The 27,610-nt window shown below is 39.5% G+C and overlaps 1 protein-coding gene across 20 annotated transcripts in view; it reads right to left on the reverse strand.

Moving 5' to 3' along the window:
• FOXP1 (forkhead box P1) overlaps positions 1-27,610 on the reverse strand; it is a 575,925-nt gene that overhangs the window by 62,250 nt on the left and 486,065 nt on the right. For all 20 annotated transcript variants that reach the window (XM_058562979.1, XM_058562935.1, XM_058562954.1 and 17 more), the window contains 2 exons: positions 25,002-25,155; positions 19,404-19,608 (listed from right to left, as the gene is read on the reverse strand). In XM_058562979.1, the coding sequence (XP_058418962.1) occupies positions 19,404-19,608; positions 25,002-25,155 (359 nt within the window). The remainder of the gene's footprint in view (positions 1-19,403; positions 19,609-25,001; positions 25,156-27,610) is intronic.

The raw sequence follows: 27,610 nt of genomic DNA on the forward strand, positions 1-27,610 counted from the left end.
GATGTTAGCTCAGAGCCAGTCTTCCTCAGCAAAAAGAGGAGGATTAGCATGGATGTTAGCTCAGGGCTGATCTTCCTCACACACACACAAAAAAAAGACTCTTGGTCATTCTCCAATCACTCAAAATTACGAAATATATTTTTCTTTTTTAAGTTTTATTGAGGTATAATTCAGATACCATACAATTCATTCATTTAAAGTGTATAATTCAATGGTTTTGAATATATTCACAGGGTTGTGAAACCATCACCATGATATAATTTTAGAACATTTTTATCACACCAAAAAGAATCCTGCATCCATTAGCAGTCACTCCTCATTTCTTCCCAATTCCCAGCTCCTGCCAACCACTAATGACTTTCTGTTTCTAGAGATTTGCCTATTGTGGACATTTCATATAAATGGAATCATACAATATGTGGTCTTTTGTGTCTGGCTTCTTTCAGTGAGCATAATGTTTTGGAGGGTCATCCACATTGTAGCATGTATCAGTGCTTCATTTCTTTCTTTCTTTCTTTTTTTGTTTGTGTGGAAGATTAGCCCTGAGCTAACAGCTGTTGCCAATCCTCCTCTTTTTGCTGAGAAAGAATGGCTCTGAGCTAACATCTGTGCCCATCTTCCTCTATTTTATGTGGGACACCGTCACAGCACAGCTTGATAAATGGTGCGTAGGTCCACGCCTGGGATCCGAACCTGCAAACCCCATGCCGCAGAAGCAGAGCACAAGAATTTAACCACTACGCACGGGCGGGACCCTTCATTTCTTTTTTTATGGTTGAATACTATTCTGTTTCTATGTATATAATACATTTTGTTTATCCATTCATCTGTTGATGAACATTTGGGCTGTTTCCACATTTTGGCTTTTGTGAATAGTGCTGATATGAAAATACATGTACATGTACTTGTTTGAGTGTATGTTTTCAATTATTTGGGGTATGTATCTAGGAGTAGAATTGTTGGGTCATTCTATGGTTAACATTTTGAGGAAGGGCCAGACTATTTTTCAAAGCAGCTGTACTACTTTATATTCTCACCAGCATTGTTTAAGGGTTCTAATTTCTCCACATCCTTGCCAACACTTGTTGTTATGTCTTTATTTTAGCCATCCGGGTGCATGTAAAGTGGTACCTTTTTGTGCTTTTGATTTGTCTTTACTTGGTGATTAATGACATTGAGCATCTTTTCACGTGCTTCTTGGCCATTTATATATCTCCTTTAGAAAGACGTCTCTTCAGATCCTTGCCCATTTTTAAAAATTGGGTTATCTTTTTATTGTTGAGCTGCAAAAGTATTTTTAATATATATAGTTTCTGCATGCAAGTCCACTATGAGGTATATGATTTGCAAATATTTATTCCCATTTTGCGGACTATCTTTTCAGTTTCTTGATGGTGTACTCTGAAGCACAAGAAAGTTTTCAATTTTGATCAAGTCAACTTATCTATCTTTTTTCTTTGGTTCCTTGTGCTTTTAGTGCCACATCTAAGAAACTACTAATTCAAAGTAACGAAGATTTATGTTTCCTACGTTTTCTTCTAGGAGCTTTAGCCCTCACATTTAATCCATTTTGGGTTAATTTTTGTATATTATGTGAGGTAGGGGTCCTACTTCATTCTTTTGCATGTTGTCCCAGCACTGTTTGATGAAAAGATCATTCTATCCTAATGAATTTTCTTGGTCCCTTTACCAAAAGCCAATTAAACATAAATGCAAGGTTTGGAGTATTTGTTTTCCTTTACTTTTGCTAGATTTCTTTTCCCCAATATACTGCTCTTATCCTCAAAAGAATTTATACTTATATTATAAAATAACTTTTGAAATTACATTAAATTATAAATTTTGAAGTTTGATGGGGGAGAAAGAGATAAATTTTTAATAAAAGTAAAACCTTAACAACTAAACTTTTCAAAGAATAAGTGCCTAGGGGCAATTTTGTTTACCAGACCCTACTGATCCTTTGTGTGCTGAAAAATCTTTCCAGGATGTGCTTTGCGGATCTCTCTGCTCATCATATAAATGGAGTGTGACTTAACCTTTTATTGAGGGCCAGCAGTCTCCATGGGGAGGGTTGGGAGCTAGGTGAATGAAGACCTCATTTCTCATTAAAGATGTGCTAATAACCAGGAACACTGCAAGTCATTTAACTGCCCTGCCCTCCATTTTCTCATTTGAAAACCGAAGGGAATCACAGAAGATGACCTGTGTTGCTCCTCCCAGTGGTAAAACCTCCACCAAACTTCCACCAAAGACATGCAGACGGAATAGGGAGTGGGCACAGATGACATATCTCGTTATTGACAGATGAATAAGGAGTATGGGCCGGCCCCATGGCTTAGTGGGTAAGTGCGCGCGCTCCGATACTGGCGGCCCGGGTTTGGATCCCAGGCGCGCACCGATGCACCACTTGTCAGGCCATGCTGAGGCCACGTCCCACATACAGCAACTAGAAGGATGTGCAGCTATGACATACAACCATCTACTGGCACTTTGGGGGGGACAAAAAAAAAAGATGAATAAGGAGTAGGTGCTTAATGACTGTTGGTTCAAGGAACGAATGAGATCTATGCCTTCCAGTGAGGAGTAACGGAGTCCTGCTGCTGTGGAGGAGGAAGCTCTTCTCTTCTAAACCATTCCCCACCCGCTGCAAAGACACACACCAAAAAGCACAACTAATCCTCTTTCCCACCTCCTTTGACTCAGAAGCTGTTCTGCCTCCCTACCTTCCCCACTGGCCACCTTCCTCCTTCCCAACGTTTTGGCCTTTCATCCAGCCAGCCAACATTAACGGAACGCGGGCCCCGAGATGGGCGCCCAGGATACTAACGGTGAAGTTCTCTGACAAACTCCCTCTGTGCCTCCCTATGGCTCAAGTCTCTTCTCGTCTGTCTTCTTTCTCATCCTCTGGTCTCATGTCCACGTGCACATGCTTCTTTATGTCCACCCCACCACAGTGTCAGCCACAGCATCTTCCTCTCTTAGATGCGGCACAGCCTATGATTTCGGCTGGGGGGCAAGGGCTGCTTGTTCCCAGCCAAAACATGAAACTACTCCAGATACATCAGGTTTCCAGAAAGGTGATCTCTTGATACACAGATCCAGGGCTATCTATTAATAAAAAGGGCCTTACACTAAATCATGATCATAACAACAGAAACCACTACTATTTTAAAGCTTTTTCTTTTATTTGTTTAATTCTTTAATGACAACTGACACGGTTTTTAGTTCCTATCACACATCCCTGCCTTCTACGTGGCTACCATATCCTACTTTCAGTGAGATTTAAGTAATGTCAAGGATTTCTTAGGCTGAACATGGCCATATGAATTTCATTTCTAGTGATAAAGTGATATCTGAAAATAAAATATAATTAGAATCCAGATTCTCTTATCAAATATTTGTGATAAATACGAGTCAACTTGAATGATACCCAACTAGGTGAGTTGCCTTTGGAACCTGATCGCAGATGACCTTATAAGGAAGAGCAACGTAGATCCACAATAGCAAAAGGGATGATTACTTAAATATCTAGCACATTCTTCCATTTTAGAGTTTATTTCTGATATTTTTCGTAAATCTCCTCAAAATCAGCCAGAAGTCAAATCCCAGTCTCTTGCAGAAAAATAAATTGACAGGTCAAGTTTCTTCATGTGTTATAGGGTAGTACTGGGGGAACAGGTCTTACACCTGCCTACAAAAGTGTAAATGATTGTGGGAACCGATGGGGAAATGATGATGCAAGCTCTGCCATTTTTTCTCCTGGTACCCTTGTAAAAATGACCTTTCTCCTTTAACTTTCATCAAAAACATTTCGAGAAGCAGATGGGCTTCTTATTTCACACTGAAGAGTTGGGAGATGCTTTAGACACTGCATTTCTAGCATCCTGCCTTAATTTTTGCTTTTCACTCATCACAGAAATACACCATTCTACGTGTTTATTAACCAGTTTTCCAAAAGTAAGTTGGCAGCCAGTTCTATAATCTTACTGCAAAGAGAAGGGTGTTTTACTAAAGCCTATTAAAGGCCTAGTCTAGAGTGACGAAAGATGGAGTTCTCTACAAACTGGAACACACACACACACCCTTCTCTCTCTTTCCCTCTCTCATGCAGTGAATCCTTGACTCTCCTTCCCCAGAACGCTCGTCATCTCAATTTTCTGCTGCTTTTCAAATCATGTTTAATTAGAGGATTTCACATTCCCTTGTGATATGATATTCATGAGTAAAACTTGCAATTGGAGTGACTGTGAATTAGTCTATTAACTGGCCAGATTTGTGCTTTTAAACAATGATGGAGATTATTGTTATTATCTGCTCTCAATATTGTGCCTGGAGATGTGAGGGCTACCTTAACTAACTTTACATCTGAAATACAAGCTATTAACCATTTATATCCTGGGTTTTTTTTTTTCTCTTTGAATTACAAATTATGTTGAATGAAATACAGGGTCACCCTTCTGCAATGGTCCTCAGGGCAGGGCCCACTAAAGAGTTGGGTTGGGTAAGTCTGAGTGATATAGAAATGCCCCAACATTTTTAGTTACAGATTCACGCTCATGTGTACTAGAAAAAAAATTTGACTAATATATCAGATTAGTGACTTCTCAGTGGTAACTTTTTATGAAACCTATCTAAGTTAGTCAATTGTAAGTAAAATAGTAAGTAAAAAGTAGTAATAGGTATATGCAGATATGGCAAAAATTGAAGATGGCAGGAGAATGACTCAAAGATTGTTGACTAGGCCCAAAGGATTATAATCGTGTCTACGGGTAAAAACACACACAATCTTCCTTTCTACATCGCTCTGCCTAGAGTAATGCTTCTCAAATTTTATTAAGTGTATAAATCCCCTGGAGAGCTTTTTAATATGCAGATTCTGACTTAGTAGTTCTGGGGTGGGGCCCAAGACTATGCACAGCTAACAAGCTCCTGGATGATGCCAACAGTGTTGCGCCAGGGACTACAACATCAAGCACTAACGATCTTGTTTTCTGTTCTGTATCTGACCCAAAAACGATTGTGCTTAAAGAAACACTCGTGAAAAAGCCCTCTCTATTAATTGTGGATTGAAATGCAAGTTGGAAGTGGATAAATATGGAAAGGGGAGGCACTGGTCAACCTCAGCAGGCAATACTTGCAAACTCATAAAAACTCTCACTGGCACAAAGTTATTTAAGAATTATATGCGAGGCTTTTTTTTTTTTTAAATATAAAAGAGGTAAGACTGAAGGAAGTTAGCACAAGGACAAAGTAATTTCCTGTTTCTGTTTAACAAACATCAACCTTACATTCGCACAGATCTGTTGAGTGATTTGGTCAGTGAATAATGTTTGCCAGGTATCATATTGATCAGGAAAACCCTGGTGTAAACTGTTGAGTCAGGGGGTTTGACAACAACTCAAAACTTCACAGTTCCCAAACTCGAGGTCTGCCTTAGGAATCCTCTAAGCCTGGGTGGAAGGGTACCTAACCTGCAAGTAGAGGATGTGTATGTGAATAAGCAGGATCTTGAATTAATGTTTTAGGAAGAAAAGTGATAGTTTTGGGCTTTTTTAGGAAACCAGGGTATACCATGAAAGCATGGTTTCAATCCACTTGGCATAGTAGCATGTTCAGTCAAGGCCCTTCTCCTTGGCAAAAAGGGAATCCTACAAAAATATTCCAATATGTGACATCCATGCACTCAACGGTGGCCCACACAGCATCAAGAGGAGCAAGAATGCATATCTTCAAAAACTGGCAGATTTATTTTAATTCGTATTAGACAAAAATATATCTAGTATCTCCAACCTCTGATTTCACAGATATCATTTCTTAGGATGAGGCTTATTTTACTTAAATTAAAAAATGACTCAATTTAAAGAAAATAATATAAGTAATAATATAAGCAGATATGGCAAACCTCATGACAATGGGACACATATTCAAATGACTAAAGTTTGGGAAAACAAAAGCTCATGAAGATCCTCAAGGAGATCTAGTCTGCAGCTGGATTAACTTCTTATGTCGACAACAAACCGGTGGCAAGTCTCTGAAGACACACTGTAATTTGAATTTTCAATGGGGAAGGAAGAGCCTCAGGGTCATCCGGGACTTATGGGATAAAGACCTACAAAGGCCACAACAGCACAGTGCAGCGCTTCTAGGACTAGAACCTATCATTCAGGATCTAGGAACATCTCATGTAGCCTGTAGATGCGACTAGTAATTGGCTGCTTTTCCAATGGTAAGAACCCGAGGCTGGGTGCCACGACAGGTCATAAGCTTGGCAGCTACTTTCTTTACCATCCACATCACCAATCTGCCCCATCTCCCTTTTTAGCTACACTGGGCAAAACATACCACCCTGATTCCCAGACGCCAGGAGTATGTGGCACAGGAGGACAATGGAGGAGAGAATGAGAGCGTGAGGATCTGAGGCTGGTTGCTGTGTTCCGATCAGTCAATCACAAACACAGAGCAGGCGATGACAAAGGCAGAAAAAGCCTATGTTTGCATGGTGACGAGTAAAGGAATAAATAAAGGAAAAGAACAAGAGGAGGCAGAAGTCCAGCTTTTGTTTTTGCCACCAAAAAGGGCTATTCTGAGTTTATAAGGGAGAGTTTACCACTGGCAGCATTAACACTGGGATCTTGTTAAGAAAACAGAATGCTTTCCAAAGAGTGGCTGTGAGCAACTGTGTCAATACAGACATAGGGACTACTAATCCAAAAATTATTAACACCATTAGGCAGGCATTCTCATTATGTCAGTGCAAGTGTGTTTGCACTGGTGAGTCACAAGGTCTATGTGGAACCTTGTCCATATGTTAGAGGAACCAACAATACTCAGAAAACCAAAGAGCGTAAATAAAAGTTCCAATATCAATTCTTCCTGTTTAATCCCCGTCCCCGATACTCTATGAAAGTCAGCACAGTTGCACCCCAGAACCAGAAGAATCATGTAACTGAAGGGTGAGGGCCAGATGAGAAAGCAGGAGATGAAGGGACGAGTGAGTTAAAGATACAAAACGGCTCAACACCATTAGGCACTTGCCTTTACGTTCCCTTAGAATTACTTCCTACTTCATGTAATTACTTTTATTTCTCTGTAGTACAAGATGGTTCATTAATGTTCACTGGATTAAACTCTTCTCTACCCTTAATTCAGCATGTTTTATTAAACACCTACTTTGTGACAGCATTGTGTTGGGTTGCTAGATCAGAGTCTGTAAACTGGCATTCATAAGAAGATCTGCGGATGGGTGGTGAGATAATATTAAAATTTCTGTATGCATGTGTTTAGATAACATTAGAACCTTTGTAAGAATACACAAATGTGTGCATATGTCTTAGTCTCTAATTTTTATAACATAGGTAAAATATTAGATATGTATATAATTAATTAAAAGTATACTTAGTAGGGGTACATATTCAAAATTGTTAGTATTGATGGGGTGAATATTAAATACATTTGGAGGTCATTGACAGAGACTGTAACTAAGTTCTCACCCTCTCTGAAAGAGCTCTGCCCAATTCTCCAGTTGGAGAGAGAGAGAGAACTGAACAAATGGCTGGAACATAAAATTCTGTAATATTTCATCTGGGCCTTAAAATATCAGTAGGAGCTCCACTGCTACAAGGAACAGAACGATAGTAGGCATTAATGAAACACAAAAAGCATTTTCAGGCATTAAAAAAAAAGGAAATCAGAAAGACAAAACCAGAGTACTTCCAATGATTTAAAGGTCAACATTAGGGATTTTTTAAAAGGAATTCTGTTCCATAAAATAGTTTATATCGGGTCATACTCTTAAGAATTTTTCTCTTTGAAATGATGAGTCTTGGCACTGGCCACAGATTGTCCTAACTAACAGTAAATAATAGTAATCCAGATTGCTTCTCTGTCACTTTGAATAGTAGAAGGGAAGAATGACACAGCAGAAGGACAGCAGTTGGGTGTGCCAGAGCAGTGGTTCTCAAAGTAGGGCCCCTGGGTACTTCCCAGAGATGCGAATCTTTAGGCCACACCCCAACTTAATGAATCAGAAACACTAGCGCTGGGGTCCAGCAGTTTGTAGTTCAGCCAGTCCTCCAGAAGATTCTGATGCAAACTGAAGATTGAGAATTGTTCTTACCAGAAACCCAAATTTCCTTCTTGTTTGGAGCATCTATAAGTATCAACAAAGGCTAACCAGCTACTTCTACAGCACCTGGGGCCAAAGGGTTGCAAATATATAACTACTCTTAATGGGTTCTTGATCTGTAATGTCTCATTAGTTCACCTTCTTCTGAACATTTCATCTAGTCTCTGCAATGCAATTTAGCACCTACTGCCTCCCCAGCTGGCTGAGCTAGATAATCAGGATGTAGCAATCAACAAGAGACATGGAACCTTCCTTCATGGAGCTCACTGTGTTTTAAAAAAAAAAAAAAAAAACCTCACCTGATGCATACGGGGGGTAGAAATACACTGTGATAGTCTAGTAGTGCTCATTTTTAACAAATGGTACACTCTATCACATTTTGTATTTATTCATATCATTGCACTTAATTATACTGTGTTGCAAAAATCTGTTTCCATATTTGTCTCTCTGATTAGACTATGAGCCTCTAAAGGGGAAGAACTATATTATAGTCATCTTTTAATTCCCAGAACCTATATAGTTAGTATATAATAAATGTATTTGAATGAATAAATGACTTTAATAATAATTAACAATAATTGTTAATATTTATTGTGCACATACTATGTGCCAGAGACTAAAATGTATATCAACTCATTTAATCCTCACAGGGTATCTATGAGGCAAGGCCTAGTATCATACCTATTTCACAGATGGAAAACTGAGGCACACTGAGATTAAGTAACTTAAGTGGGCAGCCGGTATTGGAATGCAGGCAGTCCGGCTTCAGAGCCCACACTCATAATCACTAAACAACACAGCTGCTCCCACACTAAATGAGGTACCGGCCATGACCCAGCAAAACAAGTTCTCTTTCTGCCCCTGCCTCAGGGCCTTTGCTTTTGCTGTGCTCTCAGCCTAGAGAGCTCTTTCCTCATTTCTTCACGTCTGTTCAAGGGTCACTTCTTCAGAGAGGCTTTGCCAGACCAATTTATCCAAATAGTAACCTTAGCCCCACTCTTCTCCATCCCTGCTTTATTTTTTTTCTCAGAACTTAATTCTATCTCTTTTTATTATATAATTATTTGTTTGTTCTATTTCTCTTCTACTGCAATGTCAGCTCCATGAGAACAGACTTTGTCAAGCTCAGGGCTGTAGCCCCCAGAGCCTGGGACACTTGGCATGTGGTTAGAGCTTGGTAAGTTTCGTGGAATGAATGGATACACGTTAGTACTGTCCAGTGACTTCCTTCCCACTTAGGAATACATTTTTATTGAACTCTGGACAATTTCCCATTTCTCCTTAAGTTTCTTTTTATTTCTGCTGTACAATCCTCTAATTTATTCAAACACCACTGGATTATTCCAGCTCTTGGTGTCAATTTTTTTTTCTAATTAAAGTAAACTGCCATTTATTTTTCACACTGATCTTTAACACGAGACATCTTGTTCTTGTCGTAAAAATGACTCATATGGAAAAATGTAAGTTGAATATAGGGGCTCATATGTACCAGAATATTTCCATCAATATTTCAGATGTAAAAAGTAGAGACATAGCCATAGATGCCTGGCCAATTCTAAGGTCCCTAGTAATAATTTCAGTGGAGTGTTACCCTTTCGGATGTGTAAGCTGAAATTCCATCAGACGACTAAAACGGCCCCTCTTGAAAGCAAATACCACATCATTTACACAAATACTTTAGGTTTTTCTTTCCTTCTGCCATAATACACCTTCAAACTCTTTCAATATTCACGGCCAAGATGCAAAATACACACATAAGAAATATCATTCAAAGATAGACCTCCAAATATCAAAAAAAAGGAAAGAAAGAAAGATCAACTTGCCATTAGACTGACTTCCTTGGACTATAAAAGGAATGAAATTTGAAGGTCATAAAAGTGTGTCTATTTGTTTAGAGAAGTCTTACAGGTAGTATAAATATCATCAGCTACAGTTGCTATGGGGTCTGTTTGTTTACCAAACAAGAATACAAACAGTTACACAAAAGCAGAACAACATTTGAGTCTATAAATGGAGAAGGCTTTGCCTTCTGGTAAATTTTCCAAAGTGTTTTTTAAAATGTCCCTATTTTTTCACGTTATTCACTGGGACATCTCTGTTTTCTTCATTCTCCCTTTTCAGTTCTCACACCTCCAGGGAATGTTTTACTCTCAGATTTCTGAGACTGATAATGGTTTTCTTCTCCCTTTCCCTTTTTTAATTTTAAGACTTAAAAACCAAAAAAACTGGCCCATGAATCCAAACTGTACAATAAAAATAGTTTTCACAACGGAAAATGCAAAAAAAAAAAAACAAAACAAAAGAAAGAATGAACGAAAGCCACAGAGTTTATAGAAGAATTCGAGTACAGACATGCACCCTTCGAGTTGAGTTAATCCACGAACAACCACCCAGAAAGGTCTATGTGTGTGTGTGTGTTTTTTTGAACAGACTTTCTATAAACCAGGTATGTTTCATGCACCTGAATTATACCTGCTGAGTTAACCATTTGCTTCTGAAAATGAAGGGGGTGGGGGCAGGAAACCAGCAAGGCTGTTCTGGAATTTCTTAGTTGAGTGTGTGTGTACATTATAACTCAGATGTACCATAAAACAAACTGTGCCACAGAGGCTGCTGTGAGTGGAAGCCTTCTCTTCACACTACACTGACCCCAGTACCCACCACGCACAGCCCTGATGCCTTTCTGTGAATGGGACAGATTGCCATATGGACGAAGACACTGAACAAGCTGTACAACTCTTGGCGACATGTGCCCGGGGGATTGTCCCATATTAGCACCACCTGGGCTGTGGCAATCGTGCTCTGTATGTGCAGAGGCACTGAGGGGCCCATCAGGATGTTATTTTTGAGTACACACAAAAAGGAAAATTACAGTTAAGAGAATTCTCTGGCTAGCATATCTGTTGCTCAATTCCCGAAATAGTTTCCCAAAGGAACGGTTATCTTCTTTATTCACACAGGCAGAAATGACAAGCTGGAACACATATTAACAATTTCCCTTTGTGAGCTTCCACTACTGTTTTAATGAGGAGAATATACTTTATAATATACTTAGGCCTTGACTGATTACAAAGAGGGGTGGAATAAAGAACTTTAGGACTGCTATACATATGTAACATGCTCATTTGCATTACCCAAGTGAGCTAGTCAGCAGAGCAGTGGCTCACTGGAAAGAGTGGCAGAGCCAGGCTACAGGGTAACACCGTTGCAAAAGGGCATCTTTGTAAGTCGTGAAAAAGAACAACACGACTTCCGTTTAAGCCTTTCATAGGTACTCCCTCATTTGGTCCCATCATTGACCTAAGGACATGGGACTTCCTTTGCATAGGTCCCCCCCTCATTTGGCCCCATTATTGGTTTAAGTACATGGATGGGATCCATAGCAGTCATTCAAATGAGAGAATAACACTAGGAGTTTTCCAAGCCACATGGCCTTCTGTAGACCTTTGGCTTCCCTTTCCACTTCTGGATAGATCCAATATCCGCCAAAGAAAATTTTCTATTCATTTAATCCAAGTGGTAAAGTGTGCATTTCAACAAGACTATTTTTTTTGCCTTTTGGGCAAAACCCAGGTCAATGGACAACACCATCAGAGTTCCCAAAAGATTGGTCCTTACTGTTCTTCTGCCATATGCTTTCCTTCACACCCTCGGTGTAGAATAAATGTTAAGAAAGCTAATGTATATTTGGGAGGAGGGGGCACAGGCCCTTCCACACAAGTGCAAACACCTGTAAAATGGCTGGCTGCCAATAAAGGGATCTGGCAGGAAAAAAAACCCTATCAGCAGAAGAAACTCATCAGAAAAGAATATCGACCCTACACGATGAGAGAAACTGAGGGTCAAATACTACTTTGTGTGGGAAATCTAGCACATTAGACATGAAACAGCCCATGGTCAAGATCCACATTTATACAATATTCCAAGAAAAAAATTAAAATCAACTGAATTGAAGAGAAACTTGTTATAAAATGAATGTGACTCTCCAGACCAATGATGTCATTTTATTGGAAAGCACCTATCATTTAAACACAATAAATAGAAAAAGATTTATAGAGTCTAATGATGGTGTGTTATGGTAAAAGGCAATTAATTGAGATAAGACACACAGCTGTTAGAAAATAATGCCTGAGTTTTTCTCTTTTCATCACCACAAAAAGTGAACAGTCAAGAAAATCCATAAACCTATCCCTCGTGGCACGCCAATATTTTACGGATTTTCTCCCCTTGCCCTCCTGCATGTGTGAATGACAGGAGGTGATCAGCACCATGCCACACTCCCCCAAGAGAGCCTTTCTTCCTACTTCTAAGACCCAGAAGCAATTGGTTTTAAGCAATGAGACAAATGAATCCCAGGTATTCAAAGTACGATGGTCACCAAACACCCAGTTGCACGTTTGGGGTACAAAACGTTGATGAGCCCCCGGATGCTTCTTTCTGACATAAGAAGGAACGCTTTTGCCCTAAACAGGCTACTTCCTGTGCAGAGAGACAAGGGACAGGGGACACAGCAAACAGTCTGCTTTGGAGCAGGAAAAAGCAGCTGTATTTTAGGCCTCTGCAACTGGCTGTGCCCACTTCTCTCTCTGGTCCCCTACAACACCTGACACGACACGCCCAGCCCGCTCTTTATATTCCCCACTGCTAGTCACTTGCCTTACCTCCTTAAAGATGAGGCAAGGCTGGAGAACTGGCAGCAGAGAACCACTTGGGGCTTCTCCCAAATTATGGCTGAACACATAGGTCTGGCCCCAGGCTACCACCCTTGAAGGTTATGGCCTGGTCCTGACCCCCGAGCTTTACCTCCTGGAGACTCTAAGCCAGGAGGCTGGGGTGGAGCCAAGGTGGTTCTGATGAGCAGCTCACCGGAGAACCACCAGAATATGGCAGTCATTGCGAGGACTTGATGGTCAGGGAGACCTTCATTCCAGTCCCCTGCCTGGTCCCCAACTAGCTGTGTGGCTTGTGCAAGTTAGAAAATCGTGCTGGGCCCAACAACACCATCCATACAAAGAAGACAGTACCCCATGGGGTTATTGTGAGTACGAAATGGGAAAATCAGTGTCAAGGCCTACCGTCGAGTCCTTTATGTATGTGTCCAGCAAAAAGGAACAGTTCAATAAATGTTAGCTGCATTATCATCACCATCATACGCCAGGCACCGATTCCTTCCAGCAATACGAACTCTACACTGTTGATTTACACAAGAACGGCCAGCAGTAGTTTTGCGGACTGAATACGTCTGGGATGTCAATCAAATTTGAGGGGGAAAACTCTGTCCTTTCCAACAGTGCCAAAACCCAGGTGAACTGAACATGCCACTTACATTGCTTCTCAAACTTCAATGTGCATGCCAAAGCCCCGGGGATCTGCTTAAAATGCAGATCCTGAGTCAGTAGGTCCGGGGTGAGGCCCGAGACTCTCCGTTTCTAACACGCTCCCACGTGATGCCAAAGTTGCTGGCTTGCAGCCTTTGAGTAGCAAGAATCTACGATATGTATGACAAATACAAATTCCCACCCCATCGCAGACCAATGGAATCCAAATCTTCATGGGAGAGGCCTAGGAAGCTGTATGTTTTAACAAATACCTGTGAGAATATTATCAGGAATCTGAGAAACACTGGTCTTATGGTTAAGGTCAAGAGTTGGCAAATTTTTTCTGTAAATGGCCAGTTAGTAAATATTTCAGTCTTTGTGGGCCAAATGGTTTCTGGTGCAACTGCTCAAGACAGCTATGGTAGCAGGAAAGCAGCCATAGACGATGTGTAAATGAATGAGCACCACTGTGTTCCAATAAAACTTTATTTCTAAAATGAGCAGTGGGCCAGATTTGGCTGGTAGGCCATAATTTGCTGACTTCTGTTACAGATCACCTGCTTCAACATATATTGGCAGGAAGTAGCAGTAACAATTTTGAAAACAATTTGGGACAATTTGACTGCAGGTTCTCCAAAATGCTCTCATGGGAAAGAAAGATTTGAGGTAACTAGTTTGCTCAAGTGCTTCAAATCAAAAGAAATCATCTGATTTTCAAAAAATAAAATAAAAAAGTTGAAAGGAGGAAAAACTATTCAGAGTAATGGGAGCTAGAGCTTACTGCTTAAATTTCTGGCTCAATAGGCCCTAATTACGAATATGAAAATACACAAAAGTTAAAGGCTTGTGTAACTGGAACAGTTCTGAAACCAAGCCTCTAGAATTTTAGCAAGTAAACCAAGAGCACCAATATTTATTCATCAACACAGAATTTAGCTTAAAAAAAAATTAGAAAGAAAAATGAAACATCAGGCATGTCCACGTTTCAGAGTTCCTTGCCTCATGAAAATAGCGGGGCTGGTAAACACAAATATTATTGTTATATAGTCAAATACATGGCAATACGTCAAGAGGCCACAAATCAAAAACAGAGACTGTGTATCAAGCAAAATTGTCTGAAAGTACATTAGCCAAGCAAAAACCTTCAGGGTTATTTGAAGGCAGCTGCCAACTGTGAAGTGTAGAAAATGCAAGCCACTGGAATCCATGGGGATGCGTCAATGAACGAGAAAGAGAACGAAGGAGGGAACACTGAGTGGACAGAAGGCAGGTTAGACCTCAGAAAGAAAGGGGCCCAATTTGGGTCACCTGATTCTGAGAACAATATAATAGCCTCAAAGAGAGAAGAGGCTGAACCACCATAATCTTTCCAGAGTTTAAAGAAACCTCTTTCACCAAATGCTTAAGGAAGCCTTGGGACAAATATTTAGAAGAGCTATGAATCTGAGAAATACTCAAGTTATAAAACATCTACTAATGGTGGGTGAACTGAAAGCAAAAAGCTGGGAAGGATCAGAAAAAAGGAGTATTTCTGACATGGACTACAGAGGACAGCTGAAATAGAATAAAGACCATATGATGTGTTCAATGAGGAAACGCAAGATTTACAGGGCAGGAAGGAAAGTGAGGATACTTTTCAAGGAGAGAAAGGCTTGTTTTGCATTTGCCTGTGTGCAAATCCTGCATGGGGTCTACTTTTGTTCTTTATGTGCTGTTTCAGACAGTAAATGATTTATATTTTGCAAATCCTACCACCCCCTCCCTTCATGAAAGGCCTAATAAATATCTGCATCCACCCTAATAGAGGAAACTCTGGCATTTTCCTTTAAATGTGCTGATTTGCACACAGTAGGTTAAGTCAATACACGTTTGGTTGAATTAAATTGAAATTAAATTTAAAATTTCTTCTAGGAACACTGATTTTAATTTATCATAATTAAGCATTCACTTCTAAGCTGAATGGAAACAGTTTAAGTGCTGTTTTATAAACCAAAAGAGAGACTTGAATTTGGATCTTGGATATGCCACTGACCAGTCTGTGACCCTAGGTTAGTTATTTAATCTCTATGACTCAATTTCCTCCTCTGCAAAATGGGTATAATGATCCCTACTGTTTCCCAGTGATCATGTGGATAAAATGAGACATCACTCCAAAGGCAAGAGTTGAGCCAGCGCTTGGCACAGAGAAAGAACTGATTAAATGTGAGTTCCCTTCCCTTTCCCCAGTGCACCATAAGATAATGTGATATTTAGAATTTTAATTCAGGCAATTACTTAAGTAGTAATTGCTATTTGTATTTACATAGCTGCTTTGATCCAAGAAGCTCAAAGGGCTTTACTAAATTTAGCATTTTAATAAATGTTTCATTTGCATTCCGTTGATTTTGTTTACCCACACCAAAACTTGGAATTTCCTAAAGCTAGATAGTCAGGCAAGTTAAGGAAACGAGATAACATCTCCATGTTGACAGGTATCCCAGGTCTGAGTTTTGTCTATTTCCCTAAGAAGTCATGCCTCTCTGGTCCTGTGGAATAAGATGACAGTGAGAGGCAAGAAGGTGCCTGCTTCCTCTTGCAGCCCCCTTGAGCTTCTGCCTGTTGAACTTCATCCCCACACGCTGCTCTCAGGAACTGACAACGGAGGTATGTTTACTGCACCAGTGAACTTCTATATAATCAGCACATTAACATTATTAAATTGTGGGAAGAAAATCAGAGCACGAAGCACGGTGCCAGTCCTGAATTCTAATGATGCTGAATGTCCGGGAGTGTGCAGGGACAGGGTCTTAACAAGCCTTCATTTGAGCCTTCGTATCCGCCTCACAGATCACATGGGCTGCTCCTCCTGTAATGGTGCTGAATATTGATAAATGTCTCTACCCTGCGCAACAGGGAAGTGGGTTTCTATTGGCAATCTTTACCAAAGTGTGTTTTTTCCCTTCTCTACACTCAAGGGTTTACCCTGAATGATTTAATTATAATTTTCCTTGTGTAAGACAAATTAAAGAGGAGAGTAGGAGTGTCATGCCAAGCACATTATTTATCTCCTTAACAGATTGCAGCTCACCAAACCCCAGAGCTGCTGCTGCAGCGGCTGCTCACAGGAGTCCGAAAAATGCACGGGGGCAGCAGTGGAGGAGAAGGCAGCCCAGTTGAGATTATTAGACATCTCGGTACTTTAAAGATAAACAAAACCTCTCAAGACATTGCCTTCTTTCCAACAAATTTTCACACAGAGCACTCCCAAATCCTTTCAAAAAGAATTCTTCAGCTGTTAACCTAAGACTGAGTTTGAGGGGCTACATTATTATTCAGTGTGGCAGGGTCTCCTGCTTGTTCATATACTGCTCCAGTAGAATGGAGGGGGAAAGAATATTACACAGAAATCAAGGGAGAGCTTGGAAAGATGGACATTTCACAAACGCACTGGTGAGTAGGGGATGAAACTTCTCCAAAGGACTCCTGGGACAAACGACACATAGAGTGAGAACATATTTTTATAGCTTTTTTTAGTTTTTTTTTTTTTTTTTTTTTACCATTTTCCACGATTTAAACAAGGTATCACACGTGATTTAAAAATAAACTGTAATAAGGTAAAACTACATAATACTTATAAGTATCTATATATGCAAAGCTGGCTAACTAATAACTGAATTTTTAGTGATCACTTCTGTATGTTTATAACTTGTGAATTATTTTTAACCTAAGGTGCTCATTTGTCTCGTTCACTACATTCAGTTAAAATGTGCTGACGAGTTTTCTTCTAATAAAGCCACAACTAGGAACCTACCAGATAATATAAACTGAGAGATCAAAGAGATTAACTAGTGGCATATAATTTCATAGTTGTTTCTTCTTTGCATGTACAATTGGAAAATACGGCCTGTTTTTAAATCCAGATTAAGGCTCAGTGGAATCTCAGTTCTTTTCTGATCCATATTCTGATCCCAGCATGTAGTATAATGAAGATGAAGCCCAACTTTTGTGTAGACAAATAAGGACCGTTAAAATAAAATCAAACAAACTTATTCTCCTGGAATTCGACTGTCTCTTAGGTCCATTTAATTTCAAATGCACCTTAAGACATGAAAAGGGCTATTCTTCTCCCACTTGCCTCATTGCTAATCTATCACCTGAATGCAGATACATAACCTTTTAGAATGAAACTGAGCACAGTACATCTAAACAAGAAGAGTTTTCTGTGTCACAGGAAATCTGTGCAGGCTCCACAACGGCCGACAAGATTGCAACAAATACCTTAAGTGCATCAGCCGGCATTTTTCAGCATACGGCCTCCTGCTCTGCCTATGGATAAAGATGTAATTCAATCACTCCACGGTAAATGGATGGCATCAACCTTAGGACACCAACAGCCAAGTGCAACAAAGGACGACAGTCTAGAACCTTTTCTTTAAAGCTATCTAAGGGTTACTATTTTTTTTTTTTTTAATTACAAAGACATCATAAGAGATTATAAAGCAAGAGCTAAGAGTGGCTTCCAGACATGCACATCCATGCTCACGGGAAACAACAGAAGCACACTAGGTCCAAGGGGTCCAAACTGATTCCTGCTGTCCACCATTCTATTCTTCAAACTCTTCTAAACCAGTCAATTTAAAGCATCTTTTGGTTCTTCTATGTCTGCCACAGAAACTCCAAACTGATCTTAAAAGGATAGTTACAAGTTTTGATTAAAACATATATAATCCTTATCTCTGGGAACCTCTCACAGTTTTTATGCTTGAACATGATACACACAGACACAGACACACACACACAAATATTCAGATAATTTTTTCTGTGATTACTAAGCTCTAAATAGATAAAATGCTGCTGGTATAAAGACACATCTAATTAAACCAGTGGGCTTCTTAATGTTCAATATTTGAAGAAATATATGAAATTATATTTGTAATTGCTTAAGTAAAAAATATAATTAAAAAAACTTCCACTCAGTCACTTTTATTAAAAAACAAAATATAGAATTTGTTTTTCCTGATAGAAATGACATTTACTATCACATATTACTTTTAAGGTCTCTTTTCTTCATGTGTGGAAGTTCTGTATATGAAATATATACAAAACTGTTTAAAAAGAGTAAACTGAAAAACAACTTTTTAACTTTAGGAGCATTATATATATATTCTACTTTTGAAAAGGATTCCACAGTAGTATTGACGCTCTGGGTGCTAAGATACGATAACATGGATTAACAGCTTCATTTTCGTAGAACGGTGTGCTCTCATGATGTAGTCTGGGTCTCTAACCCTCAGCTTTCCACTAACATCCAAGTGAAGCTCAGGGCAATATAAAAATATAAAGTCTTAACTTCTAAATAGGAATATGGCAATTAAGACAATGCTATAACATGTCCCCCATGATCAAGAGTAAGTGTACTGTGCGTGTCCGTGTGTGTATACACGTGGACCCCTTCCATCTCTCCACCCTTCAAACAAACCTTCACTAAGCGTTTACTGTAAAAAAGACCATATACTTCAGGACACAATGATGACAAAGATGGGCCTGCCTTCAAGGAGGCCAGTGCAGAGTAGTGTAAGTTCTACCTTTTCTCAAACTGTGATTCCAAATTGCCCACAGCAGATACTGCCATTGCCTTAGAAGACGTTTAGAGCCAAGGAAATCAGCTTGTATGGAGTGAGAAGTTGGCAGAAGAATAACCTTGGAAGCCTTGACACGCCACCCATCCAATGAGAAGCTAAAAGACTCTGCCTGGGTTCCTAAGCTTAGGTTAGATCTACATAAGTGCTAATTCCATGTTGAAAAGGTGAAAATAATTAGATGCTTCACACTCAAACCATATTGAATACATTCTTAAGTAATTATATGCCCATTCAAGTCACATGGATCCAATTAGGGATCACTGAGATACGGCGAGGCGAGGCCACCCACCCCTCCAGGTTAAAGATGGTTTTGGACACATGTCAGTGGCTCGTTCCTACCTTTCCCTTTTGGGAGTGTGGACTGAGAGCTGTCCGTTGGTAGAGGCATGGGGGTTCATTATTAAGGAGGTCTTGGAAGGTGCAGAGGAAGAGACACATGTTGTGGTCAGGTCCAAACTGCTATGATTGTTGCCTGTGGTTTCTTCTGCAGTATGAGCACTTGTCACTTCTTTCCAGAGCTGCTGCAGTTCTGTTGGAATCATGCCTGAAACAAACAAATTGGATAATTAAATCAATTAACAGTTAATTCCATCCTCTTCAAACAGTAATTAAATCAAAGAGTCAGTAAACAAAGCCTAGTGTTAGGGGGGTTTTTGTGTGCGCAGTTTCTTTTTCCCCCTCCCAACTCAGGCAAAGGCAGTAGTAACAACCCTGTCCTCCTTGAGTAAGCCGAGCTGAAGTGCCCTCATCACACATAAAAGACACCCGTGAAAAGGATTCAAAAGACAGCTACTTTGCAAAGACAGTATTGCCTCCATTCAAACTGTTGTTTCTAGATTTTTGAAGAAAAGCGGATAGATGTTATCGTATTTTTGGACACATAGAAGGGCTCAAAATACATTTGTTCAACTATACTACTATGACAACATGAACCACAAAATGAATAATTTTTGTGCTTAAGTCTTAAATGATGACATATAGCTTTGTTATTAAATACAGTTTTTATTAATCACTTTTAGACATAAATTATGAATTCATATCGTCTTCCTGAAATGCTTTTCAACTTTTAACAGTCAAATTGATTATACTATGATTATTTCATTAACACACCTATCTTCCTCATTAATTTTGGTTTCTAGTACCACATGCTTAATTGATGGATGTGTCTACTGAAAAACTGTATAACTTTTTATACAAGTAACACTATTATTACTGTCATTTCTTAGATCAATGCTAATGAACCATTGCAGAATAAAGTGAAAACGCAAAATAAACTTGGGAGTAACAAAGTTCTCTTGTTTTTTAAGGGAGTCAAAATGGACATAGGTCTTAAGGAGTAAGTGTCAACCTGTATTTTCCCCCACCAAGAGTTACAATCAGTGTGTCAATCTCACTATTGTGGGCCTCATAGCCTTTATTCTGGCAGCATGCCTCTACAGCCCAGGATCTCCAAATCCTACGTTCAATGCACATTCTAGCGCATACATGCAGAGAAGAAAAATATTCTAAATAGCAACTAACAACAACAAACACCACCAGCTACTTCCTTTGAAAAGCCACCTAAAGGAAATCACGAACCCTGCATACCATAAGGCAATTCCGCATTAGAACTGGACGTCTGGATCGCAGTTCATTGTTTCAATCAACTGTAACATAGCTATCCTAGAAAGCCTGCCATTTTCTGACTCTATAGCAGCAATCGAAACAGGCATGTTTCTTACCACACCTAAGGTATTGAATTAAAAAAGAGGGCTGTGTGCATTATATTCATTTGAAACACATAATAAAAAATGCCAAGGTCTAAATTTAATTTATTTTTGTCATTTAGAATACAATGGACAGATAATCATCTCAACGTGATCAGCCAAACATCTTTACTTTGCTAAACTGTTAAAGATTTTAATTATGCCAGCATTGGAGAGCACTGGTCTAATGAGGCGATGGACTCCAGAGAATCCGAGTGGTTAAGAACTGTGAAATGAGTCTGATAGGATTTTTTTATATTCACCGTGGATCGTTTGCATATCAAAGAGGAGTAAATTATTGCACAGCAGACCAATAACCTTCCCCGCCTTTCTGAGAGGAGCGTTAACAAAAACAGTTGGTCTCTCCTAACGGTTCTCCACAAAAATGTTCAAATGCTCAAGTATTTGCAATTAATATATATTATAAAGGAGGCTTCAAATGATACATTAAGTGGTCAGATATTCTTAGAAAGCATCCTCGACAGCCAAGTCGGTTTTCTTCTTCCTTCATAAAAATCATATGCCAATTATATTTTGATGGATTTTGTCCCAAATGAGCATTTAGTTATTAGGCATATTCAATTATTACTTGTCCCCTGAAATTAAACCTCGAAGGCAAATTAAACAAAGGGAAAGGTCACTAGACAATCCCATGTCCGGTTTTGCTGCATCTCAGCTATTATTTTCAAACACCTCGTGAAGTGACATGTGGGATGTGTTTGTAGCTAACAGGCCTGCCACTGCTGTCTGCACACCAACAATTACCTGTGAATATGGCTGACCCTCGGACCGCTGTTTACTCAATTGAAACAATAGTGAATAGGCTTGTCTGTTGATGATAGCATATTGATATAAAGCCACACAAGTCAACACCTATTTTTATTTTCTAGGGAGTAAATACACATGAAAAGAACAAGCTGCCTATTTTTCAACTCAAACTAATTGATTTCTGGGTCAGTTGCATGGGAGGTGGGAAGATGGAAGAACACGGTTTCTAACAACTGTGTTAACACTTTCCCTCCGAGAAAAGCAGAACTTTGAAGCTGTTTTAAAAGTAGGCTGTTTATCCAGCAAATAAAGACAAAGACAAATGTCTTTTTACACTTGTTACCCCTACAGAGTACGCTAACGTCACTCTACCCTCCTTTTATGCCAACAGGCTAGCAAATCAGTTTCATCATCCATAGGGAGAAATGGTAAATAAAATAGTAATTCATTGACAGACAATAGGCATACTTCTGGGTCAAATTTCAATGTGATAATTACATTTAAGAACATTCTCATCAGACTTACAGCGAGGCAGTCAAATCGGTCTCCTGCATCAATCCTACACCTTGTTAGTGATGTTCAACTGTTATTTCAATGAATACTATCTACTGAAGGATGCTGCTATTTGACAGCCAAGATCTCATGATAGAAATCAGACAGATAAAAGGAAAGCTAGTCCCTCATCAGACTACATGGATATTAAATTTCCAGGAAGCATGCATTTCTTCCAAAATGGTAGATAGGACTAAAGGTACTAAATTAACGAATCCATAAACAGGTACATACTCAGGCAGGTAATTTTCTCCTATCTACAGTTTACATTTAAAAAATTAAGAGATCAGAATGATATTGAAAGTATGTTTCTATATAGAATTTCTGGTACTGGGGAGGATCAGGTGATTAAGGAGACCAGGGTGAAAAACAGATCTGCTAATTATGTAAATCAGAGAGAAGGACCTAGAAGAACCTTAAAAATAACAAAAATATCCTGCCATTTCATAATATAACACCTTCAGGAAGAAAAGGCCTTCAAAGTATTAGTCTCTACCCATTCCCATTCTTTGCTATTTACGTACGTGTTCAAGGTGACTTGACCTAGGCTGTGAGCAAGTATATAAGAGAATCTTGAGGACTGTACCACCAAGTGGGCATTACTAGCATTTTTAACACACAAGCCCTGTGCCTTGCTACATTTCTTTTTCCAGGACAACCGGCCTCTTCATTATAAAAGAAAATGCAGACATAGGTTTAAAAAATGTATGTTGTGGGGACAGTTGACAGATTACTGTTCGTGGAACTCAATTTCACAACCCCAGGTATCACTGGCTCAAAGACAAACAGAGTTGATCAACCTTTTTCTGTCCTTGTACATCCATACCCAGGTGACCATGTTCAAGCAAGCAGAAAGTTGATTTAAACCTCATAATGACATCAGTTTTAAGCCATCATCTCTCTGATAAAAAAAAAAATTGTGTTGTAGTCCAACATGACTGAATTCTCAAGCCATTTTGGGCAAGCGGGTAGGGGAGACAAAACCAACCTCCTGATTCCACAAAAGATAGCAACAACACTTCACTGCAAGAACTTGACTCTGGAAATATTTATATTTATGCTTACGCATCTTGGGCACCCATAAAGGCACCCCTTAGATTTTAAATACACTACTTCCTAATGTTGCAGAGGCTAATAGTTATAGCAGACTGCTAAGCATATCAATCAATGCCACGACTACTGAATCACCTACCGGTGTCTCTGATATGTTACTGCAGAGATTACACTTCATGCACCACCACATTCATTTCTTTCACATTACACATGAGCTTGTCTTGTCACTGCCCAATTGCCCTCTTTTGGACAGCTTAACTGATGTACTATAACAATGAACCTTAGTGAGCAAACTTAATAGTATAGGAGCAGTGGGAAAAGATGCGAGAGGTTGAAGCCTCAGTCCAGTGGGTATGTCAGAACAGCCTGCAATGTTTCCAGCAATAAACCTGAAGGTGTAATTAATGCACGTTATAACATTTTGCAAGCCCAAAAACGCATCAGCCGATGTGTCCTTTCTTCTCCCCCTGTACTGCTCAGTTACCAAATCTTCTATTTTGACAGCAATGGAGATGCTAATTATGTATCAAGCGGTTGAGCAGTAATGGCAGAAAGGAGAGGAGGAGCAAGAGGGAAGTTAGAGGAAAAAGCCTTGGTCTCAACATTAAACATAACCAAAAATGAAAAAAACCCAGAAAGGACAGAAATTGGGTGTGGTTGACTCAAGAGAAAAGATTCAAATGCAGACATGCCTCACTGGCTCCACTTGACACCAAAAGTTACTGAGCAAATGGCCATGCCTTATGCAGCATGAAGGGTGAAGGAGGTTCCCCATTATCAACCCTCTTCAGAAGGCAACTGAACCCAAGACACCAAGGCCTTAGCTACCAGCCTTTAACGCACATGTATACAGACGTCCAAACCTACGTCCGAAAGGACTGCGGCCCTTGAGGAGACTCCTGAAACCTGCTGTACCGTGTATGGGACGGGGAATTGTATTTCAAAACACAGCAGACACGTTCTTCTTTCCTTCCTTCTGGTTGTGAATAATCCATTTGCACTCACTTTGCACATGTGCAAGTCAGAGTTGTTTAAACCAAGAGGATGTCCTAAAAACAGCTAGACTACTCATTTGTTTCTGATGGTCAATACCCACTGGAATAACATGTCAGTCAATGGCTTTTCAAGAGAAATTTTTAAAGCCGTGAAATCTTGTTACTTTTCAAGGAACCCCCACTTTTGAAGAAGAGCTTAGAGACGGAAATGCTACCTGTTCTGATGGGTGTAGAACTAACCTGCTCAAAAATCGACAGACAAAAACAAAAAAAAAGAAGAAAAAAAGGGAGAAAATGCAACAAAAAACAACTTTGGTTTTTATAACAGAAAGATTAATCTTAATCGTTTACAGAAAAATAAACCGGAATCTATCCTCAGATATTACAAAGTGGCATTTATAAAACATTATTAAGATTTAAGACAGAACAAGTTACATGATCTAAAATACAGCTTCAAATGACAAATAAAAGCCTTCAAGAAATTCATTTGTGATTCCAAACAGGAAACACTAGAAGATCTGATTAAAATGCTCAATAAGTCAAAGTGGTATTTCTTTCTCTTATTCTAAGAATGTGTAACAGTGGGATGATGCCTCCACCAAGCCTTCAGACCACCCCGTGCCTTCATTTTGGCATCAACGAGCACTTCAACTTCTACAAAGGCCCATCATTACTACCCCATTCAGCTTTGTTTCTAAGTTTGTATACGCATGTGTTAGATGGACAATTTCCTTAAGGATGAGCTGGAATACACCACAAGACACCCCACCACCTCTGCCCCCAAGTCTTAGCAGAGTGATGCCTTCTGTATAATCAACACTTACCTTGAGCAAGGGGTTGGAGGGGAAGGGCAGGCTGCCCCGGCTGAATTGTTAGAAGGCCTTGGCGCTGCAAAGACAGGAGGTGCTGCTGCTGTAACTGCTGCATCTGTAAAAGCTGCTGTTGAAAAGCCAACTGCTGGGTAGCCACCTGCTGTTGCTGTAAGAAATCAGGAAGAAAAAAAATGAGATGGCCACTTCCCAAGGAAGGTTAAAAGTATGGACGTTTCAAAACACACTGGCATCGTCCAACACTAGGAACGGTCACTCGAGTTTAGCGGAGGCCTCAGTGTGAAGAACGGCTTAAAGAGGATAGAACACACCACCTCTGAAGAGAAGTGAGGGGTGGACGTGTGTTACCTTTCTGCTGCCTGCTCCCTTAGAAAAATAATTTGTCAATCAAGCCAGCTTTTCCTACCGTTTGAAAGGCCTGAGTTGTTGTGAAGATGTGAACCTCCAGACTTGGAAAACTGTAATTATTCACAGTAGAAAGAAGACTGCTCCATTCTAGTCTGGAGGGATTTGAACCCTGAACCTTTGAGATGTGAAAGAACAAGTTGCCTTCCCCCCACCCCCGCACTGGGAGAAGCTTTTAACTACTCTGTTTATCACTTCTGACATAAATAAATGAGAAAAAATCAGACCTTTGAAGAAGAAAAACTTCATCTAATATTGTTAATTAGCCATGACAAACGATGAAATAACATTGTAAATCTTTCATAGAAACAGCCACTAGATTTTAATTACACACATTCATAATTTAGCAAACAACATCATACTTGACTGTGAGTGTTGAATGTGAAGGACACTTGAAGCTTCAGATGCCTGAACTTGGCTTTACTTTCAGAAACCCCCAGGTCTGCCTGTTTGTCTCGCTTCCCCACCCACTTTGTTCTTGAAAAGAAGGGGCTTTACGATATGATAAATATCTTTTTGTTGATTGGACAATGACAGGAGGAAAACTTTTGTTGTGTAAAACATCAATACATCATTCCTGTGTTTAGCAGGCCTTGCTCCAGCCAAAAAAATTAATGTAGATTTCCTCGGTAATTATCTGAGTGATAGAAAGATAATACAGCGCAGTAGTACAATAAATAGAAGGAAATTATCTAATATCCTTAATCTGCTAGGAATCAAATCGAGGTGGAGGTCTTAGCCACATTATGGCTAACAATTATGAAAGGAAAATTAACCCTTCTTTGGAAAGGGTTCTTTCTAGCCAAAAAAAAGAAGATTCTTTAAGAAAAGAACAAGACCCGTTTTCCTAATTCTGAGCATTATTTAAAACATCAGAGAGACTTTCGCAACTAAAAGGACTACCCAACCCTTCCAGAGCTTCTAATAACTATACTTTACAAACAACTGCATTCACTTAACCTAACACCTGACCTTGATCTGATATAGCCATAAAATGGTACATATATAAAGACCTTCTGATGCAAAGTTCAAAGGAAGAGAAAAATGGTGGTTTCCTTTCAGTCTCCATGTAGTTTATTTTACAGTAAAAACCATCATTCTCATATTAGCAACCAATTTCAGACTTACTACCATGCCACTGAGAAAGTTAATTGAGTTTCACTCCGAAAAACAAATTCTATACCACTAACAACAAAAATTTAAATAAATTTAAATGAAAAGCCAGTGTTTTCATTTTAAGAACAGCATGCATAAAATGATCCAATTGTTTTCACTCCTTCCCAAGTTATCACATTAATGTAAAACCCAATGATAGTCATATTCATGTCAAAATGATTTTTTCCCTTCTTCAACAGATACTAATCCGCGACATTTAAAAAAAAAGGAGAGGGAAGAGAAAAAACAACATGGATACAATAAAAGACTGGGGAATTAGCTCTTCTTGGAGGAGAAAATAATGGGGAGTTTGGGGAGGGTGTTTCCTGTCTTACTGTAAATGAAATGTTTAAAAAATTTGTATTTAGATAAAATGACTGATGGCTTTTCTGTTGTCTCTGTGGCCATCCCTAGGAACAGCTCATGAAAGCTGTCCACGTTTGAAAAGCCAGGATATAACAGTATACAAGGCCCATTGTCCAAAGAAAGAATTTAAAAGCAACACTGGTTGCCAAACGGTGCTCCCCACCCAGTTACCAAACACAGGATACGAGCTCGTTTGTTTACTTCTCACAATTGAATGCATACAAAAAAGGTCTCCGTGCAGTCCCCTCAACAGGTCAGTAGTCAGTGTTAAAATGCTAAAATGCCCTGATAAACCTCGAATTTCGGATCCCCTCCCTAGAGCTGCAGTCAAAGGTCTGTTTTCCTTTCTCCAGCTCCTCCCTACTGCCTAACATAAACTGTCATAACTGCCCGGGACAAACGGCACTTTTAAAACAATCAACTTAGCCTACCTCACCCACACAGGATGAGATCTTTTTTTTGTAGCTTGACTTAAAATTAATTCTGCCTTCTATTTTCCACACCCGTGCTGTCAAATATTAACGAGCAATCGCTTAAATAGCTGTATGGGGCTACAGAAGATCTACCTCCTAAGGAAGGTCTTAGGTCCAACGCAACGTGGAGCCTAACTTTCTCAAGGAAACATCTCGAGGCAACTTTAGAAAAAAGAGAGTCAAGGTACATTGTTCTGGCTAAGT

Source organism: Diceros bicornis, chromosome 2 (genome assembly GCF_020826845.1).
Source record: "Diceros bicornis minor isolate mBicDic1 chromosome 2, mDicBic1.mat.cur, whole genome shotgun sequence".
NCBI lineage: Eukaryota > Metazoa > Chordata > Mammalia > Perissodactyla > Rhinocerotidae > Diceros > Diceros bicornis.